Source organism: Squalius cephalus (genome assembly GCF_949319135.1).
Source record: "Squalius cephalus genome assembly, chromosome: 12".
NCBI classification, from domain to species: domain Eukaryota; kingdom Metazoa; phylum Chordata; class Actinopteri; order Cypriniformes; family Leuciscidae; genus Squalius; species Squalius cephalus.
The window spans coordinates 30,233,213-30,250,868 of NC_137133.1; the positions used below are offsets into that span (position 1 = coordinate 30,233,213).

General features: G+C 39.8%; 1 protein-coding gene across 12 annotated transcripts in view; it reads left to right on the forward strand.

The window, feature by feature from the left end:
* The window catches only part of trdn (triadin), a 53,678-nt gene extending 46,519 nt beyond the window's left edge, over positions 1-7,159 (forward strand). For all 12 annotated transcript variants that reach the window (XM_079889364.1, XM_079889370.1, XM_079889361.1 and 9 more), the window contains one exon: positions 6,030-7,159. In XM_079889364.1, the coding sequence (XP_079745490.1) occupies positions 6,030-6,199 (170 nt within the window). In that variant the 3' untranslated portion in view covers positions 6,200-7,159. The remainder of the gene's footprint in view (positions 1-6,029) is intronic.
* The last annotated feature ends 10,497 nt before the right edge of the window (positions 7,160-17,656 follow it).

Here is a 17,656-nt window from a genome sequence, read left to right on the forward strand (position 1 = left end):
CCCGGTGGAGGGCCGGGGGAGAATCCTTGGTTTTTAACCCGCTGCTCGTCCCACGACGAGCAGCACCCTAAGTTAAAGAAAGAACTCACTTCCCCATCTCTGAGCAAACAGAGTGCGCGGATGACAGTGCGCGTCGCTCACGAGCCTCGCCACTCTCGTCCCCCTCTGTCGCCAGTTCCCTGCCAGAGCACGCCCCAGTGGGACGCTGGTCCTCCCCTGGCCTCCTCTGGCAGGACGCGGCTAATGACCGTGCCCCCGCACCGGGCCGCTATGCCACCCACGCCTGGGTCGGTCATTCCGCCTCGCTGCACCACCGAGGGTACGTCTGTGGTCCGTATGACCCCGCTGGTACAGTTCCTGGAAGCCTGGTTAGAGCTTCCCAGGCTGTCCCGCTGGGTCGCGAGGACCATCAGGCTCGGCTACGCGATTCAATTCGCGCGGTCTCCTCCCCGCTTCAGGGGAGTCCGCTTCACTATGGTCGGTGGCAATGCCCCGGTTATGAGAGCGGAGGTCGCTACCTTACTGGCGAAGGGTGCGATCGAGACTGTCCCTCCAGCCGAAAGGAGGTCCGGCTTTTACAGCCCTTACTTCATTGTACCGAAGAAATCCGGTGGGTTACGGCCAATCCTCGACTTGCGCGTCTTGAACCGCTCCCTTCACAGGATGCCGTTCTAGATGCTCACGGCCAAGCGCATTTTCGAGTGCATACGGCCGCAGGATTGGTTTGCAGCGATCGACCTGAAGGAACGCCTACTTTCATGTCTCCATTCTTCCTCGACACAGACCGTTTCTACGGTTTGCTTTCGAGGGGCAGGCATACCAGTACGCGGTTCTCCCTTTCGGGCTAGCCCTGTCTCCTCGCGTCTTTACGAAGGTCGTCGAGGCAGCCCTTGTTCCCCTCCGGGAACACGGGGTTCGCATCCTGAACTATCTCGACGACTGGCTGATCCTAGCTCACTCTCGAGATCAGGTTTGCGAACACAGGGACCTAGTGCTCCGGCACCTAGCTCGTCTGGGCCTTCGGGTCAACTGGGAGAAGAGCAAACTCTGCCCAGTGCAGAGGATCTCTTTTCTCGGTATGGAGATCGACTCGGTCGCCATGTGCGCGCAGCTTACGAGCGAGCGCGCGCAGTCACTGCTGACTTGCCTTCGTCAGTTCGAGGGCAAGAATGTGGTTCCACTGAAACTATTTCAGAGGCTCCTGGGGCATATGGCATCCGCAGCCGCAGTCACGCCGCTCGGGTTGCTTCATATGAGACCACTTCAGCTTTGGCTTCGCGATCGAGTCCCGAGGTGGGCATGGCACCATGGCACGGTCCGAGTACCAGTTACTCCGGCCTGCCGTCAGACCTTCACCCCGTGGTCAAACCTCATTTTTCTTCGGGCCGGAGTGCCCTTGGAACGAGTGTCCAGGCATGTTGTTGTATCAACAGATGCCTCCACCACGGGTTGGGGCGCCATGTGCAATGGACATGCGGCCGCGGGCTCCTGGACAGGACCCCAGCGCCTTTGGCATGTCAATTGCCTCGAGTTGTTGGCTGTACGTCTTGCCCTGCACCGCTTCCATGCGTTGCTCAGGTCAACACGTACTAGTCCGATCGGACAATAACAACAAACCTCCGCAAGTATGCGTTTCCCCCAGTGAGCCTTCTTGCGCAGACCTTGCGCAAGATCAGGGAGGACGAGGAGCAGGTTATTTTGGTTGCCCCGTATTGGCCCAACCGCACCTGGTTCTCAGAACTAGTACTCCTCGCGACAGCACCTCCCTGGCCAATTCCTCTGAGGAAGGACCTGCTTTCTCAGGGACGGGGCACCTTATGGCACCCTCGTCCCGATCTTTGGAACCTCCACGTGTGGCTCCTGGACGGGACGAAGCAGGTTTGAGTACCCTACCACCAGCGGTGGTGGCTACCATCACTTCCGCTAGAGCATCGTCCACGAGACATGTCTATGCGTTGAAGTGGAACCTCTTCGTCAACTGGTGTTCTTCTAAAAATCTAGAACCCACGAAATGCCCCATCAGTGTCGTGCTTTCCTTCCTGCAAGAAGGGTTGGAGCGAAGGCTGTCTCCCTCCACCCTGAAAGTGTATGTTGCCGCCATTGCCGCACATCACGACGCAGTCGATGGTAAGTCCTTAGGAAAGCACGACCTGATCGTCAGGTTCCTGAGGGGAGCCAGGAGACTGAATCCTCCTCGTCCTCCCCTCGTACCCTCTTGGGACCTCTCAGTGGTTTTAACTGCCCTGCAGAGTGCTCCATTTGAGCCTCTGCAATCAGTGGAGCTTAAGTTCCTGTCAATGAAGACAGCGCTCCTGGTTGCATTGGCCTCCATCAAGAGGGTAGGGGACCTGCAGGCATTTTCGGTTGACGAAGCGTGCCTGGAATTCGGACCGGCTAACTCTCACGTGATCCTGAGACCCCGGCCTGGATATGTGCCCAAGGTTCCCACCACACCCTTTCGAGACCAGGTGGTGAACCTGCAAGCGCTGCCTTTGGAGGAGGCAGACCCAGCCTTGGCACTGCTCTGTCCAGTACGCGCACTCCGTGCTTACGTTGACAGGACGCAGTGTTTCAGGACCTCAGACCAGCTCTTTGTCTGTCATGGTGGGAAGCTGAAGGGAAAGGCTCTCTCCAAGCAAAGGTTGTCTCACTGGATAGTGGACGCCATTGCTTTGGCATACCAGCAGCAAGGTCGACCATGCCCCCTTGGTGTGACGGCCCACTCCACTCGGAGTGTGGCATCCTCTTGGGCTCTAGCGCATGGCGCCTCGCTAACAGACATCTGCAGAGCTGCAGGCTGGGCGACACCTAACACATTCGCGAGATTCTATAATCTCCGAGTGGAGCCAGTTTCTTCTCATGTACTCGCTTCAACTAGCCGGTAAGAGATCCTGCTCAGGAGTCTTCGCTTGCTCGCCATTCCTCTCCACGGACGGGATACGTGCGATATTTCCTCAGGTGAGCCTAATAAGCCCTGAGTCTCCTCCAGCACTGACGACGTCAACGCCAGAGTTTTGCAACTGAGCAGCTTTCGCGCTTGGCTAGGTGCCTCCATGTGCATGGTTCCCCCTCTGGGCGACCCCCACATGTGTATTCCACTGTAAGCCTCTTTGAGCATGTGTCTTTCCCTTGGCAAGCCACCTTGCCACCCCTGGGGTTGAAATATTCCACCTTCGGCTGGACACCTCAGTGTTACTCCGTATGCAGCCCTTCGGGGTCATATGTGTATTCTAAGTCCCCCCCTTCGGGTTGGGCATGATTGCATATTTCCACTGGATATGCTTCCCAGTGTACCTTGGTATTCCTGTGTTAAGTAGGACTCCTTCGTCCGTGCTAGTCTCACGACAGGGAGCTCAGACTTACGCAGGGCACTGGAAGACAGTCGAGAGGTGGCGTGATTACACTGGGAACCCCATTCGTCGTCATCCGACGTAACTCGGAGTGACAACGAAAGGGAACGTCTCGGTTACGGATGTAACCCTCGTTCCCTGAGTAGGGAACGGAGACGTTACGTCTCCCTGCCACTTCCGCTGTACCGCTGGAAACGCCTGAGTTCAGTCTCGGCTCCTCAGCGAAGACATATCTGCATGTTGCCAGCGCACTTCCTTTATACCCCCAGGGTAGGGCGGAGTTACGCTATGCAAATTCCGCAGACCCATGGCATTTCTTTGCCATTGGCTCGTTTTATATACTCGAAGATGATAGGATTTCTAAGCGAAACCCCATTCGTCGTCATCCGACGTAACGTCTCCGTTCCCTACTCAGGGAACGAGGGTTACATCCGTAACCGAGACGTTTTTCCAGCAAAATCGTCCACTATAACAGAGTTTTAGAAACAGTACAATAATATGTTACATTGAAATATGGAATTTTACATAGCATGTAACCTGTTGCCAGACAAACATCAAGCACATCTTCAACTGAATAGAGATGCTTTATTATAACTGAATATCTTCAGTTATTGCTTTATATTCTGTTTATCAGTGGGTGTAATGCATTACACCCAACGTGCACTACTGTAATTTAATTACTTTTCCCTTAGAAAAGTCAAGTAAGAGAAATTGGTCTCTTAATTGTTCTGTCATTTAATTACCATTACCTCTGATGTAATTGCATTGAATACTTCATAGACTATAGAACAATACAAACAATAAAAGAGCAGTTTCATGTCTATCTTTGTAAAGTTCAACTGGTCAAAGTTGAAATGGGATTTAGAGGGCAATTAATTAGTAGTAAGTAATGCAATACTTTTTAAAGAGTAATTAGTACAGTAATCTAATTTCACTGTTGAAGATGTAATGTTGTAGTTGCACATTATTTTAACTTGAATTTTCCAATTGATTGTATATATATATATATACAGCGGGGGAAATGAGTATTGAACATGTCACCATTTTTCTCAGTAAATATATTTCCAAAGGTGCTATTGACATGACATTTTCACCAGATGTTGATAACAACCCATGGAATCAGTACATACAAAGAAACCAAAACAAATAAGCTCAGAAATTAAGTTATGTGTAATAATGTGAAATGACACAGGGAAAAAGTATTGAACACATGAAAAAGGGTGGTGCAAAAAGGCATGGAAAGCAAGGCAACTGCTGAAAACTATTAGTAATTAAAAAGCAATCCAGCCCCCTGTCCGTGCAAATTAATAACAGCTGGTTCAGTCCAAACGGATGGCCTACAAAAAGGTCTCATTGCCAAGGTGTCACACAAGACACATCTCATGATGGGTAAAAGCAAAGAGCTGTCTCAAGACCTTCGCAACCTAATTGTTCCAACACATAATGATGGCATTGGTTATAGGCACCATTCTAAGCTTCTGAATGTTCCAGTGAGCACTGTTGGGGCCATAATACGGAAGTGGAAAGACAATCATTTCACCATAAATTTGCCTCGACCAGGTGCTCCTCGCAAGATTTCTGACAGAGGAGTGAAAAGAATAATCAGAAGAGTTGTCCAAGAGCCAACACCAAGGTGTATGGCGTTTTTAGGGTAATGTGCAGTGCCATTTCTCCTCCAAACATGGTGTGTATTATGGCATCCAAACAATTCAATTTTGCTCTCATGTGACCACACTAAATTCTCCCAGTATTTCCCTGGCTTTTCCAAATGTTGCTTTTTTTCTTCAGTAATGGAGTCTTGCGTGGTGAGCGTGCATACAGGCCATGGCGGTGGAGTGCATTACTTACTGTTTTCTTTGAGACAACAGTACCTGCTATCTGCAGGTCTTTTTGAAGCTCTCCACAAGTGATCCTTGGCTCTTGGACAACTCTTCTGATTATTCTTTTCACTCCTCTGTCAGAAATCTTGCGAGGAGCACCTGGTCGAGGCAAATTTATGGTGAAATGATTGTCTTTCCACTTCCGTATTATGGCCCCAACAGTGCTCACTGGACCATTCAGAAGCTTAGAATGGTGCCTATAACCAATGCCATAATTATGTGTTGGAACAATTAGGTTGCGAAGGTCTTGAGACAGCTCTTTGCTTTTACCCATCATGAGATGTGTCTTGTGTGACACCTTGGCAATGAGACCTTTTTGTAGGCCATCCGTTGGGACTGAACCAGCTGTTATTAATTTGCACGGACAGGGGGCTGGATTGCTTTTTAATTACTAATAGTTTTAAGCTGTTGTCTTGGCTTTCCATGTCTTTTTGCACCTCCCTTTCTTCATGTGTTCAATACTTTTTCCCTGTGTCATTTCACATTATTACACATAACTTAATTTCTGAGCTTATTTGTTTTGGTTTCTTTGTATGTACTGATTCCTTGGGTTGTTATCAACATCTGGTGAAAATTTCATGTCAATAGCACCTGTGGAAATATATTTACTGAGAAAAATGGTGACGTGTTCAATACTTATTTCCCCCGCTGTATATATATATATATACAGTTCGTGTGTGTGTGTGTGTGTGTGTGTGTGTGTGTGTATGTGTGTGTTTTGAACTGTTCAGTGTTTTATGTATTTAGTTGTTGTTTTTTGCACCTGACAACTGAGAATGACTTGTTCTTTGTGTTACAGGCAAGATACCGTACTTCCAGTGTGTTTTAATGAGCACAAAATCCAGCCAATATCCACTGCGGCCCATGTCCCCTGCTATGAGTCCAGCTATTAACCCCAGCATGATGAGAGCCATGATGGAGCAGAGGGCCGCGTTACTGCAGCAGAAAGCCCGCGCAGCTGGACAGTAATAGTCCGGCTCTGGCAGGTGTAAACTGCTTATAAACCTCTGTAAAAACACAGTGCTGCTGAGCTCTCAAGAGCCATTTACCTAAACCATCACAGAGACTAAATAACAAATGGAGGTCACTGGTTTTTCAATGGACGCTCTCCATTCCTCCATAAGTGGCTTTTGAATCTAATCGCAGTTTCACAATTTTGACAAAAATTAATATGCAATTACTTCAAAGAAATATAAATAAATTATAATGTAAGTTTTGAAATATATTTAATGTCAAAGAAATGTTACTGGTTAGATACATTTATTTATTTATTTATTTGAGATCTTAAAACAGCTGTTTACATTTGTTGCAGGGAAGATTCTGCTGGGTTTTTTTCTTTTTTTTTTCACATTGTACATAAGACTACTCAGCAGCTAAACAAATTTAGAAGTGGTTAAATAATTTAAGTGTTCCTTTAAATATTCAGATATTTATTTTTTTATGTCAGAGTATATGATCTCATTACGGAAAGGAATACTGCAGCACACATTCACTTAGGGCCTTATCTTTTGGCGCAGGCCATTTCCTTTGGCTCACTGGTAATAAGATTATGCGTAGTATGTCTGGGTTCTACCAGGGTCTGGGATCTTTCTGCATTTGTATGCATGGCCATTAGAAAAAAGAAGGACGCCATTTGGACCGAATCCGATTTCTATCTTAACCAATGAAAAGAGCATACATCCTTATAGAATTGAAAGAGACATTAAGAAATTAAGGCACACAAAAGCCTCTAAATAATGAAAGGCTTTCATTTTACTTGACTGAGACTTTTTTTTAGAATCGCTTTAGTTAATTGAAACCCCCTATTTGGGTTATTAGATTTATGGTAGTGAATTCAATAGTGGAATATGTATAATATAACTTTTCATGTACAGGTAAAACCCAAAGCAATTGTGCTATACTTGTGTACATAAAGTATACCGAAAATTCAGTGTTTTACAGTATTTGTCCACCCTGCAATCATTTTCTCTATTTTTCCTACATTGATCAGTGGTCTTCAATATTTTTCAAACCGAATGACCCTTTTATGGATACACAATATATAAAATCAAATGTATTTTAAGCCTAAAATATCATGCCATTTTAATGCAATTTACATTCTTTGTTTTGTTGCTTCATGGATGAGCCATTAAGTAATTATTATTAAGAATATAATATTAGTAATAATTATTGGTAACAATAATTTACAATAAGGTTTCATTAGTTAACATGAACTAACAATAAACAATACTTCTACAGCATTTATTAATCTTAATGTTAATTTCTACAATTACTAATACATTTTTAAGATCAAAAGTTGCATCTGTTTACATTATTTAATTCACTGTGAACTAAAATGAACATGAATATTTTTTATTAACTAACATTAACAAAGGTTAATAAATGCTGTAAGAATAAATTGCTTATTGTTTGCTCATGTTAGTTAATACATTATGTTAACAAATGAGACCTTATTGTAAAGTGTTACTGAATTATTTGTAATCATTATTGGGATTATTGTATGTTATTTTAAGATTTTTAATGTGGGTTGGACAATTAAATATTTAACTTAGTTTTGCTTACCAGTAAAAAATTACTTTCTAACTTTTTTTCTGTGTTGTTTTCCAGTACAAATATCTAAACGTTCTTAAATCAAGATGTATTTACTTGAGAAGCAAACTTACTTGATATTAAGTCTTGTTTTCTAAAAAAAAAATGAGTGGCAAAAAAAGTAAATTCATGCTTAAACCAAGAAACAAAAAATCTGCCAATGGGGTCAGAAAAATAATCTTGTTTTCACTTTGAATTAAGCTTATTGCAGATATTTTCTTATATTTTACTCTTTTTGAACTCACTTCATTATGATCAACTGTTCAGAAAACAAAATATCTTGAGTCATTTTGTTTCTCAAATAAATATATCTTGAGTTAAGAATGTTTCGAATTTTGTGCTGAAAAACAAGACAAAACAAGAAAATTACAAAGTAGATTTTTTTTTTTTTTCAGAGTATACACGCCTGTTGAAGACCCCTTCCCTAGGTAGTCATCAAACAGTGTGTGGATTAACTGTAAAGTACAATAGTATATTATTTGACTTTACTTTGACCAACAGTGATTTTCAAGATGTTAATCTGAAGTCACTGTCCATTCTCAGAGGCATCTTGTTCTTGTAACATTTTGCTCCGAGGGAGATTCAAACCAACGTTTCCGGCATGAGAGGCGGGTGCGCTAACAAGGATACTAAAGACCGCAGCCTCTAGTGTGCCTCTTGAGGCCAGGGGAGTGAGGTTTACTCGCACAGCTTTTACTAGTCTGGCTCCGTTACACACACCTCCCTAAACCTCACTTCCCTCAGGGTCACGGCACCAACGTAACCCCTACGGTTCTACTCGCACCGCTCCAAACTTTATTTGAACTGGCATCTCTGGCATGGGAGGCGGGCGTACTAACAAGGACACTAAAGACCGTAGCCTTTTGAGGCCAGGGGAGTGAGGTTTACATGTCCATCTCTTACTAGCCTGCCTATGTTACACTCACCTCCCTAAACCTCACTTCCATCTGGGTCACGGCACCAACGTTACCCCTCCGGTTCTACTCGCACCGTTCCGAACAGGATTCGGACCGGCGAGTGCACTAACAAGGACGCTAAAGACCGTAGCCTCTAGTATCAGTCGCAACACTCTAAAAAATGCTGGGTTGTTTCAACCCATGTTTGGGTCAAATATGGACAAACCCAACCATTGGGTTTAAAAATGTCATTAAAAAAATGTAAACCAACGGTCGGGTTTGTGCATCACAAGAGGAGTGTAGTTCTCTTCTTGAGCCCAGGGGAGTGAGGTTTAGTCGCACAGGTTCTACTAGCTGGCCTCCATTACACGGGTTTGACATTTTCAACCTGAAATACTTTGTCTTATTCAAGAACACACTGGCGTGTGACATTTATTTTCAGTAATTTAAGGATTGGCAAGACCTAAAATACTGTATGTCCTTGAATGTCTTCTCATAATCAACAGCAGTGAAAAAAATAAAAATGACAAGAACAAGAGTGAACAGCTGGCTGATTTTTGAGTGCTGCTGTGCATATGGGCTGCATATGGTCATAGAAAGACTGCATAATGTTAGTACTGTATGTAGTGATCGCAGCAGAAGGCTGTTTCTCTTTAATCAGGACATAGTGAGACAGTTAGCTGTAACTGCCTGACTTTGAACATAGAAGTAGGCCGCAGAAATAATCTCACTTTGAAGTTACAGCATGCAGCTTCCTGCAGAGAGGACGTCAACTGTACTGTCGATATTCCTAATATATATATATATATAAAAACAATGCAAATATTGATGACCCTGAAAATCGTGTATAAAATGGGACACCATTTTTGTCTGACATTGAAAAAAATCACTGTCTTAGCTTAAATGAGAGACAGTTTACAGTGAAAACGCAATGTTTACGAGGTGGAACCTCAATTGTTGATTCTCAGAAGGCTTTGAGCTCCATAGATGTATAAAATCCAAGTGTGGGGCTAAACATTTTATTTTGAGAGGTGACAGAAGTTGTTCTTAAAGTTTTTGAATGTGTTTGGTATTTGCATGACTCCTGAGAATATTGCACATGTCAGTTTCTGATGTGTTAAATTAGCTTGTTACACTGAATTTCAATGGAGGCTGCTAAATGATCTTTATTTCATAAGACTTGTGCTGATGACATTAGGTAGGGCACCTAGAACTTGTCAGCCTTATAAGCTAAATAATGTTTAGCTTATAAAATGATTGATCACTTTTTTTCACAAAGTAGTGGGATTTTGTGGTTTGATTTATTGGTTTTACTAGGGCATGTCAGATTGCTCCATTATTTGTCATCACGTCGCAGAGACCTAATTCAGTTCTAAATATGTCAAACTGTCATGTTCTTATGAATGTTGAATAAGATCTGTCAGTAGAACCAAAGGAAATTTTGACTAAATCAAGTTGTTGTTGTTTTTTCATTCATTCACATATTGCTGAATTCTATGTAGGAGTGGTCAAAATTCTGGTAATAAAGCAATTTCTTTGTGCAAACTTGTCTGTGACAGAATGTCTTTTTTCATGTACTTATTAAATTGGGTAAAAAAAAAAATATATATATTATTTTGGAAAATGAATGTGTCAAGCCAAATGTGTGAAAGCAATTAAAAGCAATAAAAGCTGCCTGTATAATTCAGTTTTGTTATGAATGTAACGTCAAAGTTGAGTGCATGTTTCTTCTTAATTGTTTTACCCCCCAAATGCTGTTTTTGACATTCATGTTCTACACACAAATCTATATATTTAATATATCCATACACTGTTGTGAAAATGTGTGCAGTCAGCAAACAAATGGAGGCTAAATGTTTCGTTTACTGACTTACAGTAGCTGAAATGCGTTATCCCAATACTTTTTGTTCACAGTTCAGGAACTTTGGCCTTCTAAACTTTGATACAAACTTTGTGTTTTCTCAGCACGCTGCTACTGGTGAAACCACAGCTAGCTAATATGAGCCTGACTTTTTGGTCTTAAAAAATGTAAAAAGGTCCCTTACCTTGCAAGACAAAAACTAAGGCATTAAATCCACACAGAGGAAAGCCAAGGGCACACCAGGATATGATGAACAACTTTTTTGAAACATTAGCAAGCATTAACTTGTAGCCTGTACCTTTCAGCATAGCCAAAACATGGGTTGAATTCAGAATAACATACTAGCATGCATACATGGCAGTATGAGTAAATAGTAAGAATAGTATGCTATTCGGAGTTCAGCCTCTGTTTCCAAATACCTTTTAAAAAGTACTAGGCTGCATACAGTATAGACAGCACAGTAATCAGCAATTATAGTATTCCAAGTATAGGCTAGTCTTTTTTATGCTTTGTTTATGTTCTTTGCTCATCTATTAAATGCACAGTAAGTTTCGCCACTAGAGGTCGCTTATTCAAAACAATAACAAAGGCGTAGCTTGATGACTACGTGAATGAGCATGCAATTCCTGTTCATTGATGAGCAAATATATTAAAGTTTTAATGACGTTTCTGTGGTATGAAGCAGGGCAGAGAGCCTGAGCTATTTTACGTTCGTAACTTATACTTTGTTACAGTTTCGTTTGATCACTTAAATTCACATTATTTTATTTTATTCTAATAAAACAGCCGTAAGTGCCGAATAACCACTCATAGCCTACATATCATTTTATCTGTGGCTTGTATGAGACACGTGTTGCAAATTGCAGGAAGCTAGAACGATATTAGAACATATTAATAAATGGCATGCAGTTAATTTTAAATATTATGGTGGAGAAAGTATTACTGTTAACTACAAATAAAGCCTTTTCTGATTTTGCTGTGTTAGCCACTTGACAGAATGGTGTCTCTGAGGCATGGCACAAACATGTTTCTCGCAGTAAATCAAGAAAACGAGATTCAAACAATAAGACTATATGTTGAGCTATATAACAATGATTCGTTTTATGTCAAACGTTAGAAAAAACACATAATATATTAAAGCGTAGGCTAGTTGGTGTTTCCATGGTTTGTACTAAAGTAAAACTGTAAATCGAGGGTAACGCGGATATGGCGTCATTGATTGGCGACGCAGTGACAAGGGCCGCTACACAGGTTAAAATAGCAGATTTTTTTCTGGATTAAAACAATATTGGACACATTTGGGATAATGTAAGTACACAAGTCAACAAAATATATAAAATTGTTATTGTGGTTTTTGGATATTGTAGTTATTCATAACTGTAAATAAACATCTTGGAGATTCACAGAAAGACTCTTCATACCAGCAATTCTGAGCTGATTCTTATAATATTACAACACTGTTGTATGGATACCCTTGGTAAGTCCATTCATATTTTTAATTGAATCTAATCTGTTTAGGAGAAGCTGGTGAATAAATTCTTACTTTGCTGCTGTAATTCCCTCTAGTATGCCCTCCTCGAGCCCACATCTGTTTAGAGCAACATAAAACCAGTCCACTATTTTAAGCTGAATTCTCTATGGCTGGCTGCCTGGCTATAAAAAAATACACAATCTAAGCCAAGGTTCTGGATTCTAGGCCTCAGTCTGGATAAGTAGTGTGGCTCAAGCAGGTCACATCAGCTTATGAGCAAAGATATCTGGGTCAGCTAGAGAACTATGATCGCAATGTGCTCCATTCTCTGAGCAACTCTATATAAATAATACAGAGAGAGGTGGGACTTCTTTTTTCTGTAGTATATGAAAACCAAAGCATTATTGAGGTACACCCATAATATACAGTATGCATAAGCATATATTCACACATCTGCCTTCCAATAATATATATATTTTTTATATTTATTTTATAATTTTCAGCATCACTACTCCAGTATTCAGTGTCAAATGATCCTTCAGAAAACATTCTAATGTGCTGATTTAGTGCTCAAAAACATTTCTTTTTATTATCAAAGTTGAAAACAGTTGTGCTGCGTAATATTTTTGTGGAAACACAAGTAAATTTTCCCAGGAAAAGAAAGTTCAAAAGCACAGCATTTTTTAAATCTCTTTTTTTTTTTTTTTTTTACAATGTAAAAGCCTTTACTGTCACTTTTGATCAATTTCATGCTTCATTGCTAAATAAAACTATTTATTTTACGTGATATTTAAATAGGCTATTAAATTCTTTGAAAAAAATCTTTACTACCTTTATTATTATTATTATTTTCTTCTTTTAAGAAGGAAGTTTTGACTGAAACTTTGTTTCCTCTTTCAGAATAATTTATAATTCTTCTTATTATTGTTTTTCTTCTTATTATTTTAAAGTTCTTATTGCGAAGTAAAAGCAACTTAGCTTTAGTAAAATCCCACAACCTTAAGCTAAATCGGCTTTGTTTAAATTAACAGGTCCATCCTGATATTGGCAATCACTCTTAGTGTATCTGAAAGAGAAAGCAACTTCATCAACAGGCATGTAATGTTCAGCATAAAACTCATCCTCAAGTTGTTGCTGCTCCTTAAATTGGCTTAGGAATAAATTATTTTAACACACATGAATGAAACATAGCATGTTTATTTAGTTTGTCATTCATCATGCATGCATGAACATCCATGAATCACAAACACCCTGTTCCATAAAACCAAGTACTCTCCCTCTATCATGAGCAGCAAAGTTTCCTCGAGGCAGGATCAGTGCTTCTTCTCCATTTAAAATAAGCCGGTTTAGACGAGGGCAAACTGTCCAATATGGAAACTGCTGTCTCGAGAAGACAGCGTGACTGTGAATCTCATATTAGCACTGGCATCCCATGGTCTCGGAAGACAATAAAAGCCCTGGAGATAAATAGGTCTGCACATCCTTACTGAGGAGCGAGCGACTCCTTGCTGGAAGTAAGGCGATGCATGCAGACAGTGACAGTAATATGTTCAGCAGACGTACGACATGGTCTTAAATATAACAAATGCTTTTTAATTAGACTCTCCACCGCAGTATATTACATGCACGTGGTCATCAGAGAGCCTCAGCCTGATTGCACACTTAAGGTGGCGTGAGGTAGTCTGATGACACCCTTGATAAATAATGCAGGAGGCCAGTGGTTTTGTGCTGCGTTTGTACAGGAGGGCTCAGGGTGTGTCCACAGCAGACCGAGTCAGCAGATGCTCTGAGTGGGCGGCACAGAGTGAGATCAGGACAACAGGAAGATTTTGGCACCAGATTTGTGCACCCTCAGCAAACAAACTGTCCCTTCAGGGTGTTAATGCCGGATCCAAACTCATAGCTGCATGCACACATAAGCTAAAAAGGCTTTTTGGATTGTAAGAGCATTTCCTACAGTATCTGAACTGAAAGCATGTTTATGTGCTCGATGTGTGGTTGTGATACCTCAAATCACGTGACTTGTTGTGGAGAGTTGTGCTTTTAATTTTCTAAGTGAGTGGGTGAGATTTTCTCCTGGTGAATGATAAAACGGACAAAAAAAAATTTCTGTTATGATAGGCTGCAGTTTGTAACAGATTATAGCCTATACACAGATTTAAAAAAAAAAAAAAAAAAAAAAAAAATTGTAAGAAGTCTCTTATGGAAGCTTATTTCCGTCACAGAATAAAAAAAGAAAAAGGTAATTGTGACTTTTTATCTCAAAACTCTGACCTTTTCTCACAACTGCGAGTTTACATCTCACAATTCAGACTTTTTATCTCAGAATTGCATGATATAAAGCCGCAATTGCGAGTTACAAAGTTAGAATTGCGTGATATAAAGTCACAATTGCGAGTTACAAAGTTAGAATTGCGTGATATAAAGTCACAATTGTGTGTTAACATTTAACATTTAATATTCAACATTATTATTGATCTGCCTGCATTGACACCATTATATGAGAACTGAACTGAGCTGGACAATGACATCACTGTTTTCTCCATAGCGGCTATATATTTAAGCTAAATGAACTAAATTAATAACAACAAAAATGAACCATCACTGAACTTACTTAACTTACTATTTTCTTCTAGATCTAGATCTTTTAAAGAGCGCTATATAAATAAAGGTGACTTGACTTGTTATTAAGTCAGAATTGCGTGATATAAAGTCACAATTGTGTGTTATAAAGTCAGAATTGTGAGATGTAAACTCGCAATTGTGAGATAAAAAGTCACAATTATCTATTTGAATGTTTTATTCTGTGGCGGAAACAAGCTTCCAAACGCTCAGCAAAGCTGCATTTATTTGATCAAAAAATACAGTAAAACCATATTGTGAAATATAATAATATCGAATTCATAGATTTTAAAATGTAATTTATTCCTGTGATCCAGTGTCGTGATCCTTCAGAAATCATTCCAACATGCTTATTTGGTGCTCAAGAAACATTTCTTAGTATTTTCAGTGATATATCTTTGATAGGCCTGACGTTAAATGACCTGTTAAAAACAAAGTAAAATGAACAGAAAAAAAGCAAGCTGAGTTCAAAGACAGAAATCAGTCAATATGTATATCAATATTTATTGGCTGCTTTCGCAGTTTAGTTTCAGTTACATAATTTATCTCAGCATTTTGAAAGGACATATACACATATTTACTTCCATTCAACATGTTCCTTTAAACCACATGTAGTGTTCTGCATGATAATACCTCTACTGCATGGGCTTCTCAGCACTAACACCCTATTATACAATCAAAGTGAAATGGAAAAGATAAGCCAACAATCAAAGAAATACCGAATGCATTGTTCCTGGAGTCTTTAGAAAAGCAGGGAATAATTGTCGTTTTCCTTGACCCAGGGTTGCTTTGGTTGTAATGGCAATATATACGTATCGATAGAAAGCAAGGCTAGAAAAATGGAGACAATTTGATCAACATTCCGATTGCCTAAAATACAAACAAGGCTGTTCATAATGCAGCATGACCAAAAAACATATACAGGAATGCAAATAAATTCAAGGTGTATTAAAATACTGATCATGGCATTAACACAGCTCTACTAAATACTGTATATTGAAACAATTTACACCATCGTTTGATTCATTTCTGCTCACTATATATGAACATCCTCCCATTATTCAGGAAATGTAATAATGACTCCTAATGGCATTCTCTGAACCCAAAGTAGTATGACACCACTCTCTGGGAAATACATTCAGATTCAAAACAGCCAATTTTCAACTTTTTGTCTTCCCTGTTCCTGTTCAGGGTGAAACAGCAATGTGTTCAGAAAGAGTTTTTGCTCCTCGAGATGTTAGAAACCCAGTATAGTCATGACAGTGGGCAGACTTTAGTTTTAGCAAACACAAACTCAAGATCGTCTCCCTTAACACAAGTCACAAAATATAAAAAGTAATAATCTGGACTGTTAACCTGCTTGTTGTGAAGAGGAAAAGTCTAGTATAAATGTAAGTGGATCAGACTTAGTGTCCGAAGCTATAGATGAAAAAAAAAAAAAATCTATGTTTTTTTTCCTTTTGCTTGTATAAACACTGAAACATACATAATTAATGTATTAACAGCATTTAAAATATAACTAGTATAAACAATTTTAGAGATGTTTATGAATATTGAATACATGGAATTAATAGGCTGATTGTATTGTACATAATCCGTGACATCATGACATTCCAAATAATATTGCCAAATAATAGATATAATATAAGATATATAGCATTATATATAGCATATAGCATTACCTTATAGCATTTTGAGCTTCCCTCATACTTAAAATATTGAACAAAAATATATAAAATATTTTTCATATTTTGTTGGTTTAATCAAACTTATAAACATAATATATATATATACGTAGATCGTATATAACTAAAACATTAAGGATCCATAAAGATATATATACATATATATATATACGTAGATCTTAAATAAATAAAACATTAAGGATCCATAAAGATTTGTATGTTTCTAAAGCTGCGCATACGTAAAAAAAAATGTTTTAGATGCTATCAATGCGTCTATATTGTATGTTTCAGCATCTATCTAAATGTACAAAATGAATGTATAAAGACTTCATATGAATACTTGTGGATTTTTATGAAATAAGAAAATAAAAACAGGACCAAACTGAGCCACTGTACAGAAGCTGTGCCCACATAGCTTTACATTTTATACCACACAAAAGAGTAAGATAAAAACATTTTTTTCTAAATTTGACTCTTTAGCTTTAATTAGACATTTTGATGATATTGTAAATTTGATCCGGGAAGTAGCATTCGCTCAAAATCAGTGAGGATGTGTAATTATTCCATGGAGAAAAATTAATATTGCCCTTGTTCCTTACACAAACACAGAAAGAAAAAAATCTCTGAAGTCAAATGGTGACATGATCTGTGTTTTGCCCAAATTCACTGGTTTAGGCTTGAAACTAAACTGCTGTAAAATCCTATTGCCAAAAAGACTAATGACAACACAGCATTCCATTAAACAGCTGAGTAATTTAGAGTAAACTATTTTCACACAATCTAAACCATAAACTGACCATACCATGATAAGCACGTGGAAGCATGCATTAGCATGTGTCTCTGTACAACACCTTGTTTATGGCTCTGTGTAAACCGCTGTGTTAGTGTTTTATCTTTGTTATTGAAAACTGAATAATTTAGGCCTTGTCCACACTAATACTTTTCGTTTGAAAGCGCATCATTTTCTGTCATTTTTGGCCTTCCGTTCACACTGAGAAATAGTCCAAAGTGGATAAATTTGAAAAGGGAAAATAACAAAGGTTAAAAATAAAAAAATGTTTTTTTGCGTTGTAGAGTAGAAAGTGAAAATCGAGGCTTTCAAAAACAATGACACATTTTTAGTCATGTGACGCAGTCATGTGACCCATTCAGTCCAAAGCAAGATGGTGGATGATGTTGTACTGTGGTTGTCTTGGCTGCTCTCCAGTTTGATGGCATTGTTAAAGATTAATGTCAATTTGTACATACTTCAGATTGCATTTATTCAAATTGCAGCAACAGGTGCAAAGTAAACAAACGCCT